General features: G+C 39.8%; 2 protein-coding genes across 3 annotated transcripts in view; one reads left to right on the top strand and one right to left on the bottom strand.

Annotated features, from left to right (window-relative positions):
- The window catches only part of fhit (fragile histidine triad diadenosine triphosphatase), a 369,232-nt gene extending 368,789 nt beyond the window's left edge, over positions 1 to 443 (bottom strand). Inside the window, exon 1 of one of the 2 annotated variants that reach the window (XM_082156592.1) lies at positions 408 to 443. The gene's annotated coding sequence lies outside the window, so the exon portion shown is untranslated. The remainder of the gene's footprint in view (positions 1 to 407) is intronic. The other variant, XM_082156593.1, reaches the window with a different exon arrangement.
- Positions 444 to 7,738: 7,295 nt separating this feature from the next.
- The window catches only part of ptprga (protein tyrosine phosphatase receptor type Ga), a 259,858-nt gene continuing 242,248 nt past the window's right edge, over positions 7,739 to 25,348 (top strand). Inside the window, exon 1 of the mRNA XM_082156366.1 lies at positions 7,739 to 8,237. Within this exon, the coding sequence (XP_082012492.1) occupies positions 8,144 to 8,237 (94 nt within the window). The 5' untranslated portion in view covers positions 7,739 to 8,143. The remainder of the gene's footprint in view (positions 8,238 to 25,348) is intronic.

Here is a 25,348-nt window from a genome sequence, read left to right as displayed (position 1 = left end):
GGTGTTTCTATTAATAGCTTACCATTATGCTTTCCTACAGTACATAAGCAAGGCCATAATTTATTATGAGATTTCAGCATTTGACCCAGGTTTTCACTCTTGCCTCAACATGTCTGAATGTATGTGATGATTTTCATTAAAGTCGCTGCTTCGCATTGAGCTGAGCAGGACATAGCCTACTTTCCAAGCATCACATGCGGCTGATTTGCATGACGCTGTCACAAAATAAAGAGTAATATGTTTACATTCGCCCGACGTGCTGACATAATGAGTGACACAAACCATCTATCAACACAATACATTTACATAAAGACAGCATGCGTGTTATTAAGCACGAATTTAAAGAGACCGTGATCACACCACCGAAATGACATCTCACAGCGTCCACACAGAACACATGTACTCACCTTCCGTGTCGATGATGCAGACGCTGACTGTGTGGGGGATTGTGGGAAGCGTAGTTTTTAAGCAGCCGCGGCCGCGCTGTCCAAAAGCGCCACAAAACTACATTTCCCAGTATTTGTAGTTGCTGTCATACACATTCACGGTGTGCCATGTAAAGCATAATGGCATATTATTAGTTACATAGTTTTATTTTTACGTTCTTTTACATAATTTCAGTCCTGCTGTAATATAAAAAAATACATATCAAACTGTTATATTTCACGAATTATTGTGGTTGAGTGGAATAAAATAGAGTGGAATGGAACAATAAAAATGTCATCAGATGCATGGCCATATCTCACATCAAAACAATGAGCAGGTATAGGACTCATAATATATACAATTAATGCTATGTAACTCATCTTTTTTGGCAGGTAATTTAACATCCCTAAGCATTATTACAAATCATAAATTGTATCCTATATATATATATATATATATATATATATATATTCGCCTACCTATAAAGAAAAAAATCTAATGTCACCTTAGGTGCTCATATGATGTAAATGTAAATATGATAGTGATTCACTCTGATGGGTTAAAAAACGATGGTGTTACAACTTAGGTCTAAGGTATTGATGCTAATAGCATAAAGCTTAGACTTATAGGCTATAGGCTACTTTTAGTATCCTTGAATTCATTAGATGTCCCATTTGCAGTGAACCGATTGATTATTGTACAGAAATTGATCAGTTAACTTAATTAGAATGGACAGCTCCCTATAGGAACATTACATGACCATTAATTAAACACTTAGTTAAACTTAGCCACTAAGACATTTTGTACTAATCTACAAAGAGTCAAAGATAGTGTGCTGGCAGCTGCAAAGTTTATGAGGCCTTTTATAGATTTGTAATAAATTTTCAGTAAAGCAAAGGAAGGAGTTATTGTTATACCGCATATGACATTAAGAGCCAGACTACAGTGAAAAATTACATGAATGGCATATTTAGGGTGTATCTGTTACTCGCTTTGTATCGAGGGGGATATTGATTTGCTGTCATGCAGATGTTGGACAAATGGAGCAACATCTGGATATGACAGAATGACTTATCATAAAACTGCCCTCCCACCGGCAGCCATTAACTTGCCGCTTTATTCTTTACGTTAATATATTAATTCAAGTGGCTCCAAGAGCAACTTATATGTCAGAGTTTATGTGGATTCCTGGAAGCCAAGCTATAAAAATGATAATAATAACAGATGCTGAACTGACATTCTTTCTTAATATGGAAATAAATCCATCTAATGATTTTCTGACTTGGCAAAGAAAATCCCTAATTTAATAGTAAATAATCATTTTTAACAGTTAAGAAACGAAATACCTACAGTAGCCTATGTGAAGTGCCAACCCAATCTTACAAGAAAATTTTACTATTTTACGAGTTGCCAATTTCATAGGAATTCATACAATGTTTAGAAAGAAAAACATAAGCATGAAGCTCAACCCCCTAAACTTAACCATGGGGTGTCAGCAGATAAACATACAAATAAGATTGTACGATATTATATGATTTGTCACCGATGCGCAAAAATGTAAAATAGTTACGAACTACTATGTTTGAAGTGCTATAGTAAAATTTTGTAAAGGTGACGAAAGTAATTTATTTATTTCCTTTGATTTGTGAAATATTTCCACGCTTTTTATATAATTTGACGAAATTACAGCTTTGTTGAACTTTGACAGCATGACTGGAAATTATGCTCAATGCAAACATTCTGTTAATGATAATGTGATATATTAGTGATTTTTACATAATTTATGAAATCACAAAGGCTGCGATTATTTTATATGCGCAGCTTGTCAGTGATGTACAGCTCTGTTATCAGTAGTAAACGCTGCTCCATCTGAAAGCACTGCGAGTTTGAGTCGCTTATAACGTGCATTTGAAAAAGTAACACGTGTCAAACATCTTTCAAAACTTGAGAAGCATTTATGAACCTCTTGTCCAAAAAACTACAAACAGACTACTGTACATTTAATAAGGTTTTTACTCCAAACTCACTTCATAACCTCAGTTGAGTGCTTAAAAACAACCTTCTGTGAGATGATGTGGCTTCTTACACAGAATAAGGCACACAACATATTATTTCATAGTATTCTATACAGTGATAAAGGCTATGAAGATTAGCATTGAAGTATAAATATACTTTATTACCATGAAAATACCCAAAGAGGCTTGAAGAACTCAGATAAACCATATATTGTCATGTTTATTAGTCATGTTTAATCAACCAAAGCCTTTCAATCTTCCGTTCATTCAGCTACAGCGATAGTATGATGCCCATAGGGATTTCCTGGAACTACGTGCGTTATCATACTTCTGCAGGGAATATTTGGAATTTCTGCTCGAGAACACCCTCTGACTTTCAGATGGAGCAGCATTTACTACTGATTTAATTTCGATTAATCGTGCAGCCCTAAGCAGAGTAGACAAGTCACAACAGACAGAACCGTCTGACCAATCAGAGCAGAGTAGACCAATCACAACAGACTGATCTGTCTGACCAATCAGAGCAGAGTAGACCAGTCACCACAGACAGAGCCATCTGACCAATCAGAGCAGAGTAGACCAGTCACCACAGACAGAGCCATCTGACCAATCAGAGCAGAGTAGACCAGTCACAACAGACTGATCTGTCTGACCAATCAGAGCAGAGTAGACCAGTCACAACAGACTGAACCGTCTGACCAAGCAGAGCAGAGTAGACCAATCACAACAGACTGATCTGTCTGACCAATCAGAGCAGAGTAGACCAGTCACAACAGACTGAACCCTCTGACCAATCAGAGCAGAGTAGACAAGTCACAACACACAGACCCATCTGACCAATCAGAGCAGAGTAGACCAGTCACAACACACAGAGCAGTCTGACCAATCAGAGCAGAGTAGACCAGTCACAACAGACTGAGCCGTCTGACCAGTCAGAGCAGAGTAGACCAGTCACAACAGACAGAGCCATCTGACCAATCAGAGCAGAGTAGACCAGTCACAACAGACTGAGCCATCTAACCAATCAGAGCAGAGTAGACCAGTCACAACAGACTGAGCCATCTAACCAATCAGAGCAGAGTAGACCAGTCACAACAGACTGAACCGTCTGACCAAGCAGAGCAGAGTAGACCAATCACAACAGACTGAACCCTCTGACCAATCAGAGCAGAGTAGACAAGTCATAACAGACAGAGCCATCTGACCAATCAGAGCAGAGTAGACCAGTCACAACAGACAGAGCCTTCTGACCAATCAGAGCAGAGTAGACCAGTCACAACAGACAGAGCAGTCTGACCAATCAGAGCAGAGTAGACCAGTCACAACAGACTGAACCGTCTGACCAATCAGAGCAGAGTAGACAAGTCACAACAGGCTGAACCATCTGACCAATAAGAGCAGAGTAGACCCATCACAACAGACTGATCTGTCTGACCAATCATAGCAGAGTAGACCAGTCACAACAGACTGAGCCGTCTGACCAATCAGAGCAGAGTAGACCAGTCACAACAGACTGAGCCATCTGACCAGTCAGAGCAGAGTAGACCAGTCACAACAGACTGAGCCATCTAACCAATCAGAGCAGAGTAGACCAGTCACAACAGACTGAGCCATCTAACCAATCAGAGAAGAGTAGACCAGTCACAACAGACTGAACCGTCTGACCAAGCAGAGCAGAGTAGACCAATCACAACAGACTGAACCCTCTGACCAATCAGAGCAGAGTAGACAAGTCATAACAGACTGAGCCATCTGACCAATCAGAGCAGAGTAAACCAGTCACAACAGACAGAGCCTTCTGACCAATCAGAGCAGAGTAGACCAGTCACAACAGACAGAGCAGTCTGACCAATCAGAGCAGAGTAGACCAGTCACAACAGACTGAACCGTCTGACCAGTCAGAGCAGAGTAGACCAGTTACAACAGACTGAGCCGTCTGACCAATCAGAGCAGAGTAGACAAGTCACAACAGGCTGAACCATCTGACCAATAAGAGCAGAGTAGACCCATCACAACAGACTGATCTGTCTGACCAATCATAGCAGAGTAGACCAGTCACAACAGACTGAGCCGTCTGACCAATCAGAGCAGAGTAGACCAATCACAACAGACTGATCTGTCTGACCAATCATAGCAGAGTAGACCAGTCACAACAGACTGAGCCGTCTGACCAATCAGAGCAGAGTAGACCAATCACAACAGACTGATCCGTCTGACCAATCAGAGCAGAGTAGACCAGTCACAACAGACTGAACTGTCTGACCAAGCAGAGCAGAGTAGACCAATCACAACGGACAGAGCAATCTGACCAATCAGAGCAGAGTAGACCAGTCACAACAGACTGAACCGTCTGACCAATCAGAGCAGAGTAGACCAATCACAACAGACAGAGCAGTCTGACTAATCAGACCAGAATAGACCAATCACAACAGACTGATCTGTCTGACCAATCAGAGCAGAGTAGACCAGTTACAACAGACTGAGCCGTCTGACCAATCAGAGCCGAGTAGACAAGTCACAACAGACTGAACCATCTGACCAATCAGAGCAGAGTAGACCCATCACAACAGACTGATCTGTCTGACCAATCATAGCAGAGTAGACCAGTCACAACAGACTGAGCCGTCTGACCAATCAGAGCAGAGTAGACCAGTCACAACAGACTGAGCCGTCTGACCAGTCAGAGCATAGTAGACCAGTCACTACAGACAGAGCCATCTGACCAATCAGAGCAGAGTAGACCAGTCACAACAGACTGAGCCATCTAACCAATCAGAGCAGAGTAGACCAGTCACAACAGACTGAGCCATCTAACCAATCAGAGAAGAGTAGACCAGTCACAACAGACTGAACCGTCTGACCAAGCAGAGCAGAGTAGACCAATCACAACAGTCTGAACCCTCTGACCAATCAGAGCAGAGTAGACAAGTCATAACAGACAGAGCCATCTGACCAATCAGAGCAGAGTAAACCAGTCACAACAGACAGAGCCTTCTGACCAATCAGAGCAGAGTAGACCAGTCACAACAGACAGAGCAGTCTGACCAATCAGAGCAGAGTAGACCAGTCACAACAGACTGAACCGTCTGACCAATCAGAGCAGAGTAGACCAGTTACAACACACTGAGCCGTCTGACCAATCAGAGCAGAGTAGACAAGTCACAACAGGCTGAACCATCTGACCAATAAGAGCAGAGTAGACCCATCACAACAGACTGATCTGTCTGACCAATCATAGCAGAGTAGACCAGTCACAACAGACTGAGCCGTCTGACCAATCAGAGCAGAGTAGACCAATCACAACAGACTGATCCGTCTGACCAATCAGAGCAGAGTAGACCAGTCACAACAGACTGAACTGTCTGACCAAGCAGAGCAGAGTAGACCAATCACAACAGACAGAGCAGTCTGACCAATCAGAGCAGAGTAGACCAGTCACAACAGACTGAACCGTCTGACCAATCAGAGCAGAGTAGACCAATCACAACAGACAGAGCAGTCTGACTAATCAGACCAGAATAGACCAATAACAACAGACTGATCTGTCTGACCAATCAGAGCAGAGTAGACCAGTTACAACAGACTGAGCCGTCTGACCAATCAGAGCCGAGTAGACAAGTCACAACAGACTGAACCATCTGACCAATCAGAGCAGAGTAGACCCATCACAACAGACTGATCTGTCTGACCAATCATAGCAGAGTAGACCAGTCACAACAGACTGAGCCGTCTGACCAATCAGAGCAGAGTAGACCAATCACAACAGACACTGATCCGTCTGACCAATCAGAGCAGAGTAGACCAGTCACAACGGACTGAGCCGTCTGACCAATCAGAGCAGAGTAGACTAATCACAACAGACTGATCCATCTGACCAATCAGAGCAGAGTAGACCAGTCACAACAGACTGAGCCGTCTGACCAATCAGAGCAGAGTAGACCAGTCACAACAGACTGAACCATCTGACCAATCAGAGCAGAGTAGGCTCACAAGGGGTTTAGAGTGACTGGATTTTCGAATGAACTGCTTTCAGACTCTTTGAGAAATTCGGTGATGCTGCAATGTACAGTATATTATGAGAAAGTTCAAGAGTTTTTTTTAATTTTTAATTTTAATTTTTTAACTCGGATGCATGTAAACCTGTTGTAGGAGATATCTAAAACAGAAATAGGAACTTATAAAATAGCATAGCAGAGGGACTTCAATAGGACATTAATCCTCTGTTCAAGTCTTTTTTATTTTATTTTATTTATTATTTTATTGATTGTTCATCTGAGTGGTACAAGACCTTGCTTAATGGTTATGTTATTTCACTCTTTGTTTAGACAATAATATATATTTTTAATAAAATAATGTTTTTACCATGTGCTTGTACAGAATATTTAAAGAGTAGCCTATGATCAAAGTGAATGTCTCATCTATTAGCATATATTTGTAATTAAGTAGTCGCGGGCTGCTGAGAGCTTCTTTCTTATTGTTCTTATATAATATCTGTCCAATGTCAAGAACTGCCAAGTCGAGTTCTTCAGAGGAGCAATCTTTCCTTGCCAATAAAAATCTATTCTGTTCTACACTGACAGCACACTTCAGTTTAAAAAGAAGCTTTTTAATGTCATGTCCTCCTCTATCAGTATTACTGATTCATTTATCTTTTGTTTAACCTACAATGTGAGGACCAAATGTCCCCACAAGGATATTAAAACCTGAGATCACCTACATTGCGGGGAATGGATCATGTAATAAACATAATCAGTTATGGTTTTCTGAAAAGGTATAAATGCAGAACGTTTTCTGTGATGGGTAGGTTTAGGGTATAGGGTTAGTGTGGGGGGATAGAATATACAGTTTGTACAGTATAAAATAATTATGCAGAGTCCCCACAAAGATAGCGAAACCGAGTGTGTGTGTGCGCGCGCGCATGAAAGTCATGGAATTTGTCTATGTTGATTCTAATTTTTAAATATGTACCCACGTCTATTGCTTGTGAAATATCATATGCATTTTGAATCATACAACCATTCACTCTTCTCCACGTAGAAGATTCTGCTGATAATTCCAGATGCAGAGCTTGCATGCAGTCATTTTATTACTGATGTTATCTGGAGTGTTTGGTTTTATCCCTGATAAAGGAGAGAGAAGGAGAGCGCCTTTGTGCGTCCATCACACACAGTCTGACAGCGCGTCCGTTACGGGCTCGGCGCTAGGATCCGGCGGATCTCTCTCTCTCTCTCTCTCTCTCTCTCTCTCTCTCTCTCTCTCTCTCTCTCTCTCTCTCTCTCAAGCCTGTTTTAAAGTCTCTGCCAGACTTCAGCTCATGCGCTACTTCCTGGATGGCGGAATGGAAAGCTTCCAGAGCCGCTCCAACTCTTTTCTCTGTGTTTTCAGCGTGATGCATGGACTACCGCTCCTCTAACATCTCTCTCTTAATCCACAGTCCCCTTGACATGTTTCTCTTCTGGACTACAAGCTCAGCCATCTGAAAGAGAGAAAGAGAAAAGAAAAGAAAAACTGTTTCCTTTGGCTTGGTCGAACTTCAAAAGAAAAATCTCTCCAAAGGGACTCACTAAAAAGGAGGCGGCCGAAATACATTGAACCGTGTCCAGTGCGTTCGCTTCGCTTGTTTGTGGGAGTTTTGTCGTTCAGCAGGAGGATAACTCTGTCAACAGTTGCCTTATTCCAGATCTCCATGTATACAGTGTGACATGCGGAGGCTACTGCGACCGCGCTGCTGCTGCTGGTGGATTCCGCCTCTGCTTTTCTCCTCGCTCCTGCTCCGGTGGGCACATTCTCATCCCGGTAAGTTGGATTCGAGGTGGATGAGAATTGTTTTCAAATCGCTCCATTTATTATTATACGAGTAAGACCATTACATTGGCTGCGTAAGGTTGAGGGAGAAAAAAAATCATAAGCACAAAACCAAACGAACGCGAGGATTTAGTATTTGTGATTTTCTTTTTCTGCTGTAGCCTTAGTCACGGAATTGGGACGATCTAACACAGAATTGTAACGCACATAATGCCGTTTATTGATATTTCAATATCCACAAATGATCCGTTACTGTTATTTATAAGCGCGCGGACCCGTTATCTCTAAACATTACACTCAAATCCGTTCTAGGAAAAGACATTAGCCGATGTCTTTCAGCAGGTATTATAACATATTTGATTTAAGCAGTTTGAATTATAATGCACACTTGATCCATCTTTAGTTTAAGCATAACTTAGCAGCATTTCATTCCTTGACGACTTTTAACGTGATTTACGCACTTTCTCTTGAAAAAAAGACAGTCTTTAATTTAAGAGTTTTTTAATGTGCATATTATATTACAAATAGACCGATTATCGGTTTGACCAAAATTTTTTTATAGATATTCACACTTTTCTACTTTATCAGTTATCGTTATCGGGTCTAATTGAATGGGTCTCTTAAGAATAACAACCAGCTACAAAGTGTTCAGCAAAAAACTACATTGTTTTCAGACAAAATACTTACTTTTTAATTTATTGTTTGCATAATTAATCCTAACTTTTCCAATTGAGCAACGCATAGCATTTTAAACTTAAGTTAAATATTGTCCGAAACAAAAATGCAAACACATTTCTTACATTAGATCATGAAGCAGGTTTCATACTACTGTATTTATTATTGTATATGAAAATATAAGAAATAGCCTAAAAAAAATTAAATTCTGAATATTTTGTTATTCATTTTCATAATGTACATTGTTTCTTTGGTTGCAAGCTAATGATTTTTAAACTATTATTGTGTCAAAAACGTGTATCATTATTGGTTGTTCTGATGCCGCTCAGTAATGCTAAGCAGCATCATTTTGGGATCAGTTAAGAAAAAAAGGTTATTATTTATTTGTTGTTACTATTTATTGATACATCAAATGTGATGATCTGAATCATCAGGCAAGTAGGGATGAAGCATTAAATATGAATTCCCACAGTAACTAACAGTGCGTCTTGGAAAACGTCATAAGAATATGATTTCTGGGGGCTCGTCCGGGTTTAAATATATATATATATATATATAAATATATATTTGATGGCATCTTGTTTAAGACGACCTGGGTCGTTGAGTGTGTGTGAGTAATAGATGAGGATCTCTCAGGCTCTTCAGGTTTGCTGTGATGATAGGCAGCAGCCAGAGAAAGAACAGAGTCTGAGATTCACCAGTCATCTGTAACCAGGAGGAGACTGATAAGCTCTGCATATTTGCATGAGTTTTTATGTAACGCTGGAGGCGTCAAGTCTAATGTATAATTCTAGAGAGTAGACATTCTCAGGTCTTAGAATGAAACCTTATGGAAGCAGACCAAGTGCAAGGACTGTTTGTGCTCCTTTACCTAATTCTACCCAGGCAAACACATGTAAAACAAGTGACGAGAAAGCCATATTCATAAACAAGAAATCTTTAGAGCTTTACAGCTCCATACGAATGAAAGATAACATGGTTTGCAGATTGCATCTGCGCTGTGTGTTGCATTTTTGTGTATTCGTGCATGCAAACCATGTGTTCAGAAATCTCATTAAAAGACAGAACACATTGTGTTTATCTCTCATCTTTCCATCTAATCTGATATCTTGGTACATAAAATGCTAATACATCTCAAAACGTAAATTTCCACAATAGCTGACCTACTTCTGGGGAGCTTGATGGTTTTGTGTTATCAAATGGCCATTGCTTTACATACATAATAAAATGTTACTTTGTTGGTAGTCAATAACTCTCGCAGGAATAAACTAATATTAACTCCAAGCTTTTACGGTTTCTCTGGACACTGCACTTCATATACGCTATCAGTCTTTTCTTTCGCCATAGTTTTCATCGCATATTCTATGTGATCCAAAACTACAAGAGTCGGGCGCTCAGGGACTCAGTGGACATAAGGGTGAGTACTTGAGCGCTGACAGTGAGATAAATTGTCTAAGTTTCTGCATCTCAAACAGCCGAGAGATTTCATCAGGCCCGTGATGAACGCTCCATGAATAACACATTGTCACCAAAGGGCAAATGCCTGACTCAAGGTTGTGGACATTATTGGCAATCTTTTCCGTCTGTTTTTCTGTTTGCGCCTCTCTCTCTCGTGTCTGTCGCAGTATGTGTTTCTGTCTATCTTACTGTCTCCGTCTATCAGAGTTGATTTCACCGAGAGAAAGGTGCACACTTCCAATTCTCGAGTCGGAAGGGGGGTAGAAATGAAGTTACCGTAGAAGAAAAGACCACTTTAATGTGTTCCGTTTGTTTGCCGTCATTCTTCCCTGCCCTCTCTGCTTTTTCTAGACATGGGTCTTTTAACCTCAGTGACATTTGTTCATGTCTGTGTCTGATAGACCTGTTTTTAGCTGAACCAGTGCTGCGGAAAGACAAGCGAGCTCTGTATCTGCCGCCGCTGCTACAGTGACATACAGCGACGTGCTAGAAAAAGGGGAACGCTGCAACTTTATTTATTTCTGTCATGCCAGTGGGAAACAAGTGTCTGCACACTTGAGTCTCCAGTAATGGCCAGTTTGCTGACGGAGCAGAGCGGAAGCGAGAGGATTTCTCAACGGGGTGTCTGTTGGCCCCAGGCAACGCTCATCTCTTTACAGACGGTTGATCTAGCCGTTGGAGCCGATGGATGACTATCACGGAAGAGAGAAAATCGTAGCGCGGTTTCCACCTAATAATTTAAAGCAATAAAGCTCAACTAGGAAACTAGCAAGCAAAAATCGTTTGACTTGCCATTCCTGAGTCTACGCCGTATAAATCAAAGGGAAGCAATAGAATTGATCTTTGTTTTGTTTTTTGGCTATTCTTTTAGCCAAAGCGTTCCTCATATCTACAGCTGGAAATGATTCAAAGGATTCACCCAAAAGATGTAGAAACCACCGGCGAAAGTGTGGAGAGGATTTCTAGACGGTTATTTCTGTCGCATGACGAATAGCATGCCACGCACTGGAGAGCACAATGATAATTCAAATCTCTTAAGAGGTATCAGACTTCCTGCCTTTCTGATTTCCTTTTATGTGAGCGAGGAGCCATTTCTCTGTCTAATAGAAAAGGATAATTTGCTAAATGTCCGTTTGGAAATGACGGGCACTTAAGATGGGGGTAGAGTCTCGGGAGTGAGATAGCTGGGCCGGACTGGATGCTCTAGCGGCCCCCTGTAACAACATTATCATCATCATCATCATCTCTCTCCGCTCGAGCCGTTATCTGTCCGGCTGGGTGACCAAAGCTGCTGTAATGTTCTCCAGGTCACTTTATCAGTCACGGAGCCTGTCATCGTCGCCCGGCTCCCCTAATAGATTGATTAAAAGATAGGGCCGTGCGGACGGTTAAGCGTGTGGGGTGATGTCAGGCTGCCGTAGGGTCGTTGTCCCAGAGTTTGTTAGCGTGTGTGCTGAATGTGCACTGCATCTGTACCTAAGGCAGCTTGTGGTTGGAACCAGCAACATGGAAGGGAATAAGAATTCTTAACTCGAACGCTTTCTCAACTTTCTCTGTGTTTGATTTTTGTTCAAACATAAGCCTCACACCAAACATATTTCCAATTTAAAACATTGAAATTGATTAATTCTTACAATAGTAATGTTTATTTCAATTGATAGTTTTTCTTTTAATTAATTCAATTATTTCTTTTGCATAAAAACAGTTTGTTTATTTATCTTTTTATTTATGTTCAAATTAATACTTTTATTCAGTATTAAATGCATTAAATTGATTAAAAGTTACAGTGAAGTCATTTATAATGTTTCAAAAGATTTTTATTTCACACAAATGCTATTCTTTTGAAATTTCAAGTATCACAGAATCCTGAAAAAATATATAATATAAAAACATATTAAACAGCACAACTGGTTTCAACATTGATGATAATATTAAGAAATGTCTTAAATCAGCATATTAGAATGATTTCTGAAGGATGATGTGACGCTAAAGACTGGTGTGATGCCAGCTGAAAATTTTGCTTTGCATCACGGGAATACATTACAATTTATTGACATTTAAATGACATTTTGGTTGTGGATGGTTTGGTTTGTACAGTAAGTGTTTATTCCTGACTTCTTGCATTTAATGTGTGTGTGTTTTTTAAAATTTGTTTATTACTCTTATAAAGTGTTTAGTTTAAGTGTTTAAGCCAGTTTAATTGCTTCTCCTTTCTACTTACGCTTAACAGACACTGTTATTCTAAAAGCTTCTATTACATTAACTCACGCTGTTTTTTTCTCTCCCTCCTTTTTGTTGTGTTAGATGTCATGAATGGTTCTCAAGGAGTATTGGTGCTCTTCAGTGAAGGACTCATCTCCATTTTTCCTCAATAGTCTTGGTGAAGGCAGACGTGTTTGTGTGTGAGAGAGAGAGCGTGTGTGTGTCCTTGCTCGTGCTGGTACATTTTCTCCTCATCTCCACTGGCAACCACAGCTCACAGTGTGTGCCAACCACTAAATGAAGTGGACATTCATGAAGCATGCTGGTAGATCCTGTCTTACAGGCAGAAAACTGCAGATAACGAACCCAGCATGAAAATAATTTAAGTAATATAATGCTATTTTATCAGATAATGTCATTGCTATGGAGACAAAAAAAAAAAGTGTTATACTTTGTGCACATACACGGTGCATTCAACATTCTGATCTTTCTGCGAGACATTTTTACCTATGTTTAAAATACGTTTCAGAACCTCTGTCAGTGACCACTTTAACAGTGAAATAAACAAAATTTATTTGTTTATTACTTTACTGTGGTCTTTAGCGTTCTTGTTAGCGCGCCCGCCTCCCACATTTGAATCCCGTTCGGAGTGGGTTGAGTAGGACTGGTTAAACCATGTCAAACTGCACTTAAGTTTTGCCTTCTTCTCTTTTTTTTTTTTCTTCTTGTTTTTCTTGTAAACATTCTAAAATCATGCAAGTATTTTAAATACTTAGAGAATGAAGTTGAACAAAGAAAAGGAGGGTGATAAATTTGGCTAAAATGTTCATTTGTGATCATTTTTTGTTGCTGTTGTTGCTGGGCTCCTGTACCGTTAGATAAACATTGGCTTTGCACAGCCATGTTGGTTGCATTGGTTTTGTTCTTTGTTTGTTCTGTTGTTTGCAGATTTGTTAAATGGTCTTTGGAAAACCCCGAAATCTGCAGCACCGATTGTTTGCGACATCATCGCCATACACAGCACCAACTCTCTGCTCGTGTTGTGCACCATTTTTTGAAACGTTAACCTGATACGAATTTGGTATAGTAATAATGATTCGCCTCATTGAAAGTTGTAGTAGTTGTAGGCAGGAGACCAAATCCGTGTTGGCTTCACTTTCTCTCAGATTTTCTTCATGTTTGCTTTTGCCACTCTTTTATTTCTCTCTCTTTCTCTATTTCTGACTCTCTCCCAGACTGGAGGTTCTGAAAAAGATTTTCATTTGGCACGGTAACAGGGGTTGAAAGAGTTTGCCAGGAGACGAAAGAAACCTTTGAGCCACTGGGAGACTTAAGCGCTAATTCTCCTTCCACATAACCCGGCCCCCTCCAGCGCCTGATTCTCCTGCTTACCCCCGTCCCCCTCTCTAAGGTCATAATTAGCAGAGTATGGAGCAACAAACGTAAAAGTCTCTCCATTAATAACGTATTACGGCTGCTGGCCCTCTCCAATTTAAATGCCAGTTCTTCCTCTTAACCAGGCTGAAACACGTGATCATGTGAAAAGACCAACAAGGATGTCGTCAAAGATGATGTTAAATGAATCTGTCTGAAACCAAACAATGGAGCATGTTTATGTTTCTTTGTATTGAACAAGTGATGGATGGATTAATGAGAGAGAAATTAATTACAATTTGATGAGCCGCAGCGGGCGCTGCAATAATAACAGCCAAACAGATCTTATAGTGCAACTGAGATGCAACACCTTAACATTCGTTTTCACACAGACTTTCATGCTTTGGCCACTAGGGGGAGTATTTTGCGTGAGTTCTTTTATTTATGTTTCTAGTTTAAAATGCTAGTTTACGCAATGCGGACTTAGCCTTTTACTGTTGATTATACGCAGCAGTTTGTCAAGCTGATTGATCAAGGCTTTTGTGGCGTGCTAAGCGCTAGTGCTAAGTGATAGACTTAATTTATCACTGTATCACCGGCCCACAAAATACTACTTAAATAATTTTTTTCCTTTCAACCGCTCTTGAAGGAAGCTATGAAGCCTTTTTTTTATATTTTTTTATTTTTATATAACTTGAAATCAAATATGTCAAGATAATAAAAAGGTACACTTTATTTTGATGGTCCACTTTAAAACTATAACTTTTCAACTACATGCCAACTTACCCTCATTAGAGTATTAGTAGCCTGTGTTAGCAGACTGTTAGGTTAGGGTTCGGGTCAGTAGAATAAGTTGACGTTCTTGCAAAGTTACTTATAGTCCGTAGAATGTCTGTTGGAGAGCATTACAGACATTCTACTAATACTCTAATGAAAGTTGGTTGATATGTGGTTGCAAAGTTACTTATAATTAGTAGAATGTCTAAAGTGGACCATCAAAATGTGTTGCCCAATAAAATGATCGCCAATAACACTTCTTTGTTAAAAGCATTGAAATGATAATGCTGTCATCAATTACCCACCCTCATGTTGTTCCAAACTGTTGAACATAACATAAACTTTTTCTTCTTCTTTCTATACAATGACAGTCAATGTCATTTACTTTCCTTGTATAGACATTATTCACAATATCCATGTTTGGACATGAAGACCAAATTAAAACATTTTGGATGAACTATCCCTTTAGCTTCACTTTGGTGAAATCCAATTCTTTACCTTATCCCAAGTGGCCCGTAAGAAGAACTCTCCCCTTGAAATCTGATATCAGTTTTTTGGTTCGTTCTTGAAAGGTAATGGCTGGGATTTAGGCTGCGTAATCCGGTCTGGATCAGTGTAAAAGGCCAATCTCTGTCCAGAGCCCTTGATGGGCTGGCTGTCATGGACAGGCCTGCTTGCAATAGAGAAATAACCTTAATATGGAGGTTGTGGGCTGCAGTTCAGGCCTGGCGTGTAATGATACAGCCTTTAGGGTGAAGTTGTCCATGTTATGGGTATTTGTCAGTCAGAGAATTGTAGCCTAATGGTTTTGTAGGCCAGTTCATTCCATTTGGAACTTCTAATTCTCCCCACACTATTTCTCCCCCTTTGAAAAAGAGGAACAAAAACAGCAGAAAAGGAGTGAGGCAAACTATTAGACACCCTTTATATATTACAAGAGCCTCGGAAATTGCTGCAGCAAATAATTTGTTTGTGCGTGGACGCGTGCGGTCTCTCAGTGGACATATAAATGAGGTAATGCCCTGGCGTTTCTGGGAAGCACGGTCACGTATACACAATGGCCATTTTCACAGACACAATGCATTAGTGTTGCATTAGACCACGACTGAGAGGGCTCAGGCCGGTTACAGCCCCTTGATATTTCCTCTGCCTCCGTGGTGAAAAGAGGAAAGAAAAGACGAGAAGGGGAAAATAACCACATGCCAAGGAGCGTTGTGTCAGTGAGCCAGTGTTAGGCCGGAGTTGTGAGTCTTCTCATTAAATTTTTGCAGTGTAGTTGGTTTTTCCACTTTAATGCTTGGGAGGACGCTAGCCTCTTCCACCGAGAGAGAGAGAGAGAGAGAGAGAGAGAGAGAGAGAGAGAGAGAGAGCGGGCGAGACGCAGCCTACGGACTGCACCACGCTGCCCAATTTGTCTTACTTCTAGGGAAGCTGTTTAAAGTACAATGCTTTTTTTTATTCTCTCCCTCCTCTCTTTTCAAATTGCGAGTCTCCCGCTGTCTTTCTGCCACTCCAGATATCTGTGCTTTCATCAGTCAGACCTGTATCGAGTGTGCTCGGAAAATGGCTTGTGATTAGTGTCTGTCCGTTCTGATTTATTCCACCCGTAACAGTCAATCAGTGTGCATATAGTGAATTAGACGAGTACATTATACACACTATGTTCCCTTATGACCTTCCTCTTCCTGTAACTCTCTTGGAATAACCTGACATTAGTGTGCCACACAGACCTTTAGGTTTCTGTACTTACTCTGATTCCGAATCGATGGGTCTCTGAAGTTGCTGAGCATGTTCTTTGCTACGATGCTAGCATGATAATGGTAATGTTGCTTTTTGTGCATCACAAATCTGTGAAGTGTGTAATTTCTTTTGCAAAAATTCCCAGTGTCCTGAACACGACCCCCATCTGTCATTGGTCAGCCTAGAAGATAGCCCCGCCCAAACTTCACACTAGTGGGTGTGCTAATGTCGCAAATGTAAATTGCACAAATGGCAATCACCTTAACAACCTTTTTATATTTTTATGAAGCAAACAGTTACACCTCTGAAATCTCTTTGGATACAATTTTTTTTGTTTATTAATTTTTTTTTAGTCATTGTAAAGCAGCTGATTTGAAAATTATTCAGTTAAATTCTAGCATTCAAAGTTACAGTTTAACTTTAGACTACAAATTATACTGTATCAAGCCATTTAATTGCCCAGTAGGCTTTTTCGCCATTGTGAGATTATCGATTTGGCTAACAACTTACTTAAATTGTAAACATTGTGTAAAATCAGTGGTAATTTAATATCAGACATTTTATGAAAATATTTTTGGCTATCATTTAGTTTATTCATTGAGTATTCATTCCCATGAACACCAGTGTCAGAAACGTTACGTGTAGTCTACAAAACAAAAAATATTTTCGTAATCAGTTAGCACTATGCTAATCTGTTAACCAAAGGCTAACTTAAAACATAAAGAAACAGAAATAGTTAATGGCTTTGGAGAGGATTTTGAAGGCTTACTGCTTTATTTTAAATATGCTAATTAGCAGTGTAATCACCATGATCATACAATGATAGCTTTGACGAACATGCAAATTCAGATGAGAAAGGAGAATTGTCATCATCTGACGTCCTACTGAGAGGCAATGTCGCCACTGTCTTCCACTTTTCTTTCTTTCCATATTAAAAACAACCAGCATTGCAAAGAACGGTAAATGTGCCTGACGTTAAGCTCTAACAGCAGCCGAGTGGCAACGTACAAGCATGAAATCAAACCCAAAAGTAGAAATAGGCTACTTTTTCATTTCTTTGCCGCTTGACAACTGTGATTGCCTTTTCTGGCTGGGTTGTGTCTTTGATGGTTCACTCTACCTTGACTAGTGCTGATGGGTTAGCGCTGTGACTACTGATTGGATTGGCTGTCTTTGACCTCTTGTAACCTCATGTGCTGGGTCTCAGCGAATGAAGCTACATTGGTGCTTGTGTGTTAGGAAATATTCCACATCACATACACTCTCTCGTGTCATTCCAAACTCAAATGACTTTTCTTCAGTGGAACACAAAAGGAGACATTTTGTTTTCCATGCTCTATTCCATGTGGTTACAATGAACAGGGACCAAAGCTTTCAAGCTTCAAAGGACACAAAAGCACCATAAAATATCATTAAAGTAGTCTATGTGACTTCTGACTTGTGTCAGTCTGTCTCAAAGCTGTTGTGTGACTTCAGAAGACTTGGAATTTAGTGTGCAAGACTTATGGACTGCTTTTATGATGCTTCTGCATTGCTTTGCCTCTTTTTTTGAAGCATAAAAGCTTTAGTCCTCAATTTAACGTAATTCCACGGAAAACAGTCTTTAGAACTTCTCCTTTTGTGTTCTACAGAAGAAAAAAGTAATATGGGAACAATATGTGGGAGATGAAGTGATTCTTGGGGTTGAACAATACAGTAACTATAGTTCTAAAATGTACCGACAGGTACACTGGAGGTCTTTCACTCCCTCGTGAAAAGTACATTTGAGCAGATTTAAAAAAAAGAGTACTTATTACAGAAATAATATATACTTTAAAAGAATAGACTTGTAATATGTAATATTTTTGGACATTTTATTGCATGTTAAAAGAAAATGTATTATAGTTTAAATTTATATTAAATGCAATTACATAGCTGAACTTTTTGTTAATGAACTTAAAATGCACTTAAAATGTAGGCCTACCTTCATTTTGACAAAAGCAAGTGCACATTTTAAAAGTGTATTCATGTTAGTGTACTCTCTTTAAATACACTTAAGTGGCCTTCTATTTCATTAATATTATAATATCTGCAAGGACAATTTAAAATAAATATATATATACTTTTAAGATTTGAAGTACACTTCAAGTACACATTCAATAAAATGAAGCACATTTCTTTTTCACAAGAGCTCCTCCGACCAGATGTCCGACAGATGGGCTTCTACTCTCATGCCCCTGGGAGCGCTGTGGATTTTCCGTACTTTTTCATGAATTCCTTTCTCTGTATTCTGCCCGAGTAGGGCGGGATAGGACTCTTCCAGGAAGGGTTTTGGCCCAGTCGGTTCTCCATTCCTCATGTGGAGACAAGCGGCGGTGTTCCTCCTGAAACCTCTTTGGATTTACACTGCCAGTCCTGCCATCTTTCTTGCGTTAATCACCCCGGGCTCCGCTCGCCACTCACCGGAGGTGGCGATGGATGAGCCATTGCGGAAATGGAATGGAGAGTGGCCAGGCGTGACAGAGAGAAGATGAGGAGACAGTCAGGATAGGAGAGGAGAATAAAGAAGATGATAACCAACACACATCTACGCACACACATTTCGCTTTAAAATATCCCACACCCCAACATTTAGGGCACGTGGAACAAGCGTCTTAAATCACCATCAGTGACTCAAGGTTCCATCGAGGTCTTAAACAATCATTACTGTCATTTGCATGGGCTTTTTAATGGTAGTCAACTGGGTTTTTAATGGCCGTGTTTTTAATGGCTGATGCAATATCTAGAAAGCATCATCTATCAGTGGCGAGCAGTGACTTTTTTAACCGGGTATGCTGGGTGCGCTTTATGTCAAAAATGCACCTGGTGCAGATACGTTAGTAGGGTTTCGCGTTTGCGTTAGCTGCTTAGTTGCTTACTCATGACACATAGCAACACAGCTAAAGTTTTATATATAATATATTCATATATTTGACGTTTAATTAAAAGTAGCCTACATTTACCTGTTGATGCCTTCACAAGCACCTGTAAAAGCAGTTTTGATTTGAGTGAGGCGTGAGGCGCGAAAGTTCCAAAATAAACTGTATTTTTGTAATTCCGCTGGTTTGCACTAATGTCACAGAAACGACTTCACCTTTAAACGGTACGGGGCATCGGCTGAGGATACGCATCTAAATCAGAGATGACAAATAAGAAACACTACGGCAGGCGTCAATTTAAATGTATGCCAGAGGTGTTTTTTTTATTTTATTGAGTTAAAAATAAGCATAAAATAATCAATATGAGAAGCCTATTATAAATAAAATATAAGTAAAATATAATTAGAATAAAACTATTTTAAGTTTTAAGTTTAATTTATAAGTGTGTGGAGAAAACGAACTAATATGAAAATGTTTTTTTCCACTTGATTTAGTCTATTTAGTTTTGTATCAAATACAATGTGACTTTCGTGATCGAGATCTGGCAGCAGCAGCACAGTTTTCCTCTTGCATGTAAAAACATATTTTGATAATATTTCTATTATTGTCACAATCCTCATGAACTAGACCTGTCACCTCAGCACACTACATTTCCCATAATCCTCTCTGGCTACAAACTGTGCACACTATACAATCACCACACCTGTCTGCTATCAGCCTCATCAGTTCCTCCATTAAAGCTAGCACCAAACACACATGGGTTGTCTGGTCTTGCTGTTCATCCCTGAATGCTTACCTGATGCCTAACCTGTGGATACTAGCCTTTGCAGTCCTGTCTCGAACTGTCGAGTCTTCCACTCACCTGTCATCTCCACCTGCAATAGATAAGAACAGTCATTTCTCTGCCAGTATCACCACATCGATCTGCTTTCCAGTTACTCACCTGTTCACATCCCATGTGTCTCTCAATAAACTCTGTTGGATCATACCTGTGTCTGCAATCTTCTGTTCCATGACAGTTATATTGTTTCTTATAGTGTTTATATTAATTTGAATTAATAAACTTTTATTTTTATATTGACTAATTAATTGGAAGAAATGATATTAATATAAATCTAATGTTAATATGTATATAGTTTTGTATACACTTATATTAAAATATAAACATTATTATTATTTTAATTTTTTTAAACAAAGCACTGTTCAACAGCATATAAGTTTTGACTATGGTTAAAACTTTGCTACAGAAATTGTTAAACTTATTTTGACAACCCTAGCCAATATACATTTCATTTACCATAAATGGAATGTACAAAAAATTGCATAAATGAAATTTATTCTCAAAATATTAACTAAAAATTCACACCAAGATTTTTCATACCTAAATGGCTGAATACTTCACAGCGTGAACTTATGACTACACATTATTTTAAGTTGCTGAAATATGTTTTTGTCAAAACAAACGCCTCTGGACACCAAACGTGTTTGATTCAGAGTCTTAGGCGATCTAGGGCAGAATCAATGTACCAGCTCTCATTTCCTTGAGGACTGTTCGTGAGTGACTGCAGATCAATTTTGAAAGAAAACACCCTGTCTTTTTAGGATGAGACCACTTGATTTACATTTATTCCTGGATTTTTTTATGAATAAATGCATCATAATGTTAATGTATTTACCCTGATGGTTTGAATTATTTAAAGTTCTGACCCCAAGGCAAATCCACTCATTATGCGTCAACATTTTGTTAATCATTGATAGGCTCTGGAATGTGATCAGGGAATGACTAATCGCTAAATAAAACTAGCCTTTAGCAAAAAGCAAGGAGAATTTTTCACATTTGTCTGATTGGATCAGGCCAACAGAATAACAAGTTTTTTTCCTGTCGGACATTTTTTACTGAACGTCCCTTTTGTTTCTTCTTTAGTTTTAGTTTAAATTATTTTATCTGCCAGATGCTTGGTGCCTAGCGGTGCTTTGGTGCCCAGCCCAAAAAAATGGCTTTTAGGCTGTGTCACTATGAGAATTTTCGAGGATGTGACAGGATGTTGACAAGCGCTCTGCGAACGGTCCAAAAAGAAAATCTAATTAACAGTATACACGGCCAAAGTTCCGGCTAGCGGATGACTGCGGGGCCTATTAGCGGAAATTAACGGAAACCAATAGCGACAGTTCTCCCGATTTTGGGCATTTAGTGGTCACGCAGGCTTGGTCCTTGCCACAAGCATTCTTTCACACACTGTCTACACACTTTCTCTTCCACTCTTCTCATGTAGTCATGGGCACATTTCACAATTCTTGCCTGGGAGTGCAGATACATTGTTAGCATAAACCAAAACGCAAATACTAATTGAATATCTGTTTAGTTTAGCTAGCGTTATGCTAGCTATTTGTCAGATTATGTGACCTTATCAAGGCAGCTGTCTGTGTTGTGTGTTGGGAGTGGTGGGAGTATTGCCTGTCATACGTGGCCGTGTACGGTACGTGGCGTAGCCCTCGCGGCCTTGCTCCGAGAGGGGTATTGTATTGCAGAGGAAGTGTTTTGGCCCGTGTGGCAGATGGTGGGTAACAAAATATCATTACATTTGTGCTCAGAGGCTGTGCTAGCAGCCAAATGATAATATAGAAGTCTGCAGCTCCAGCCGCAATGAGATTCATCATTGTGTTCTGCGGTCATATTGCCGTCACATCCTGGAACTAACTAGAAGTGGACATCAAAAAATATGACTGATATAAAAAAAAATGCTGTCACTATGTGGCAAAAAGTTGAAGTGTCATCTAAAAGTAGATTATAGTAGGAATAAAAAGGAAATGTGGTGATTTCATCCCGAACTCACAGGCTTGGGTCAGCTTAACGTGTTGAAATAAATCTTTTGTTCATTTCTCACTCCTGCTCTCATGAAAGTGAGAAAACTCAGGCTGGGCCCCTGGGATCGAATTGTTTTCTGTGACCGGGATGAAGAGTTGGAAAAGTCACCTCATCTGTTCATGCCTGTGTTAGCAGTGGCACATGGGCTGGCCACTGTCCATCCTGAGGTCATCAGAAATACAGGATCATCTGGCTATATTGGCCTGCCAGATTTCTTCTTCTTGTTGTTTTTCCATCGATCACTGCATGCAACTCTCAGTAGGGCTTTAAAGGAGAGGTTGAGTTGCTCGATAGTGTACCGCTGCTGTTGTTGTTTGGTTTTTTCCCCCTGTAGTGTGCTAGAGGGGTTGTGTTGTCATTTTTGGACTATTTTTGTTGTCATTTTGTGATGTTACATTTCATTTTTACCCCAGTTCTGCTGTCACAAGATCAGCAACCCTTTTTTTCTGAGTTTTAAATTCCAAGCAATACACTTTTTCTTTTTTTTTTGAAGCCTTAAATATTTCAATAGATGCAAAGCATTAGACTAAGGTTTGCGCTGAGTCTGAGAATGCTGTGGATCCATGCCCTGCTGGTACATCCAGCTTAAGCTGATATCTGTGTTGTGGAACTGTTGTGTTGCTATCTGGTTTATAACTGGTTGGTCATCGCCAGTCAGAACATGCAACTTGGACCAGCTTATATTTTCCAACAGGGGTGATTTTAATTGGAATAGTATGTAAAGGAAAAACGTATGGATTTGCAAAGGTGAAAGCTGAGAAAACGTTATCTTTGCTTCAACATATTCTGACATACTTTGTTAAAAATAAGTGCTTAAAGGAAAATTCTGTCATCATTTACTCACCCTCATGTCAGTCCAAAGACTTTCGTTCATCTTCGGAACACAAATGAAGATATTTTTAATGAAATCTGAGATTTTTGTCCCTCCATTGACAGCTACACAACAACCACGTTGACGCATCTGAAACTGAAAAATCTTTCAATTACAAAAAGGTGCCAAATATTACTATGAAGTAGTACATTTATTGGACATATCACCTCATAAGAAGTCATAATAATTTGTGTGCAGTGTCAAAATCATAAGAAACATGGAAAAAAATAGAACCTAAATCTAAGCTTAAACCCCTAAACCATGATAAAAGGAATTAGGAAATAGTACATATATAGTACAAGTCAAAACTTTTCATACAAACCAATTTGTACAGTATCTTACAACTCAATTGTACAAATCTTACAATTGTACAAGTATCTTACAATTGTACAAATCATGTACAAATTATTACCTCGAGTTCTCCTGAAAAGGTGTTGGACATATTTCAAATCTACTGTACATGAATATCATTTATAGCCGATTCATTATCCTCTGATAGCGCCACTGGTACTGCTACAGTATTTCTACTAGGGGTCAGCATGAAAGGGATGTTGACTTGTGTCTTTTAGCTACAGTACAACATATGTTGTTGTGACATGAAATCCCATTCGCCGTCACAGCATCTGAGCTGGCGTGCCCGCGGAGTAAATGCATAGGCTGTCTATTTTTAGCATCTCTGAGATATGAGTCATGCTCCACTGTACACACCTGCGAAATGCAGGTACTCACCTGAATTTCTCGAAATGCTATCGCTTCAATTCAATTCCACGTTCTATTCTGGTTTTGGATGGGTTATTGGATAGACATGCTCTGTCGATCCTTTTCTCCACCGACATGATATGCCTTTGGATGTTGACATAATCTGTCCAGCCCCTTTCTGTAAGCCTCACTGGCATAGATGTAGTTATCAATCCACGCAGACAAATGTCATTCCTAATCTGCTTGTTTGGGCTGGATTGAGCTCTCCGTTCAAAAACGACTGCCGCCATTTCAGCCTTATCGCCTTCATCTCTGATTTTCATTATCTCTTCCTGCCGGCCGTCGAGCGGGACGGTCAACCACAAAACGCTCGCGGGGCCAGTGAAGATGCTGAAAGCTGAGCAGATATGAGTCCTTAAGCCACATTGCCTGCTCATCTCAGATAGATCTCTGGAGGAAATGAGAGATGGAGTTAAATGGTGTATCACTGGGCGGATTTACCTCAGGTTGGGCATAAGACGGTCTAGATCACAATTTGAAATGAAATGCAGCTTACTGGCTTAGTTTGGATGGGGCTACCTTATCATCTGGTCGGCTTGAGTTTGTGTTTCCTGTTGGCACACACAAAAAAAAATTGGCCATTGGCAGCTGTAAAAAGCTCTCATTAGATCTGAGGAGAGAGGCAGAAGCGCTTTGCAACTGTGTACGTTGGCAAGGGAAGTGGACTTCCTGTGTGCGGGTGTGGAGCTTAAGAACCCCCATGCGATGAGGTTTTTTTCTGAATAAATGGATGAGATGGGCAAAGAGCAAGGGAGGGATTGAGTGAAAGGATGAGATTGCTCAAATATGCAGTATGAAATCACACATACTAAAAGTAGGAATCAGCAGAGACATATGTTACATTGAGAGCGGTTATATTGATATCTGGGTCCTAATAATGTGATATTCTGTGATCTCTTACTGATTTTGTTTGTCATTTGTCTAAATTGTACTGGAGCTTTGCTCAACAAGTGCTCATTTATGCATACCGAGTTGTGTAATGACCCCTTTAGGCCTAATTTTTGATTACACGGCTGTCTTTTTAAAGAATGTGTGTTGTTTTCCTTCCAAGAGAAGCTAAAAGAAGGTTCATTTAGTTGCTGTCTTGCTGGTTGGAATTGGGTGTTTATCTCACTTTCAAGATCGGTTTATCTGTTTATTTGCGTTTAAATGCTAAACTTTGAGAGACACACAATAAGACAATACAGCTCTTTGTCGGTACGCTGAATAGCCGCTGCATCCATGCTAGATTTACGTAAGGCATTATTGAGTGAAAAAGTGAACGGGAATACAATGATCATTTGAGTGGCAGGTTGAGCCCGAACAAAGAGGCGTGCAGAAAGACATTCAATTGGATTAAATAGAATGGGTGGAGAACATTAATAGTAGGTCACCTCCTTTATCACCGCGAGTCACTCGTACCACTGTTGTAATCTGTTTAATTAGCATTCATCAGACACGTGCTCACAAACGCACACTCATGCATGTGAATCCACGAGTGCCG

Source organism: Leuciscus leuciscus (genome assembly GCF_965113295.1).
Source record: "Leuciscus leuciscus genome assembly, chromosome: 23".
NCBI classification, from domain to species: domain Eukaryota; kingdom Metazoa; phylum Chordata; class Actinopteri; order Cypriniformes; family Leuciscidae; genus Leuciscus; species Leuciscus leuciscus.
Note: the sequence above shows the minus strand (reverse complement) of the source record. Positions and strands in the feature narration are given on the sequence as shown.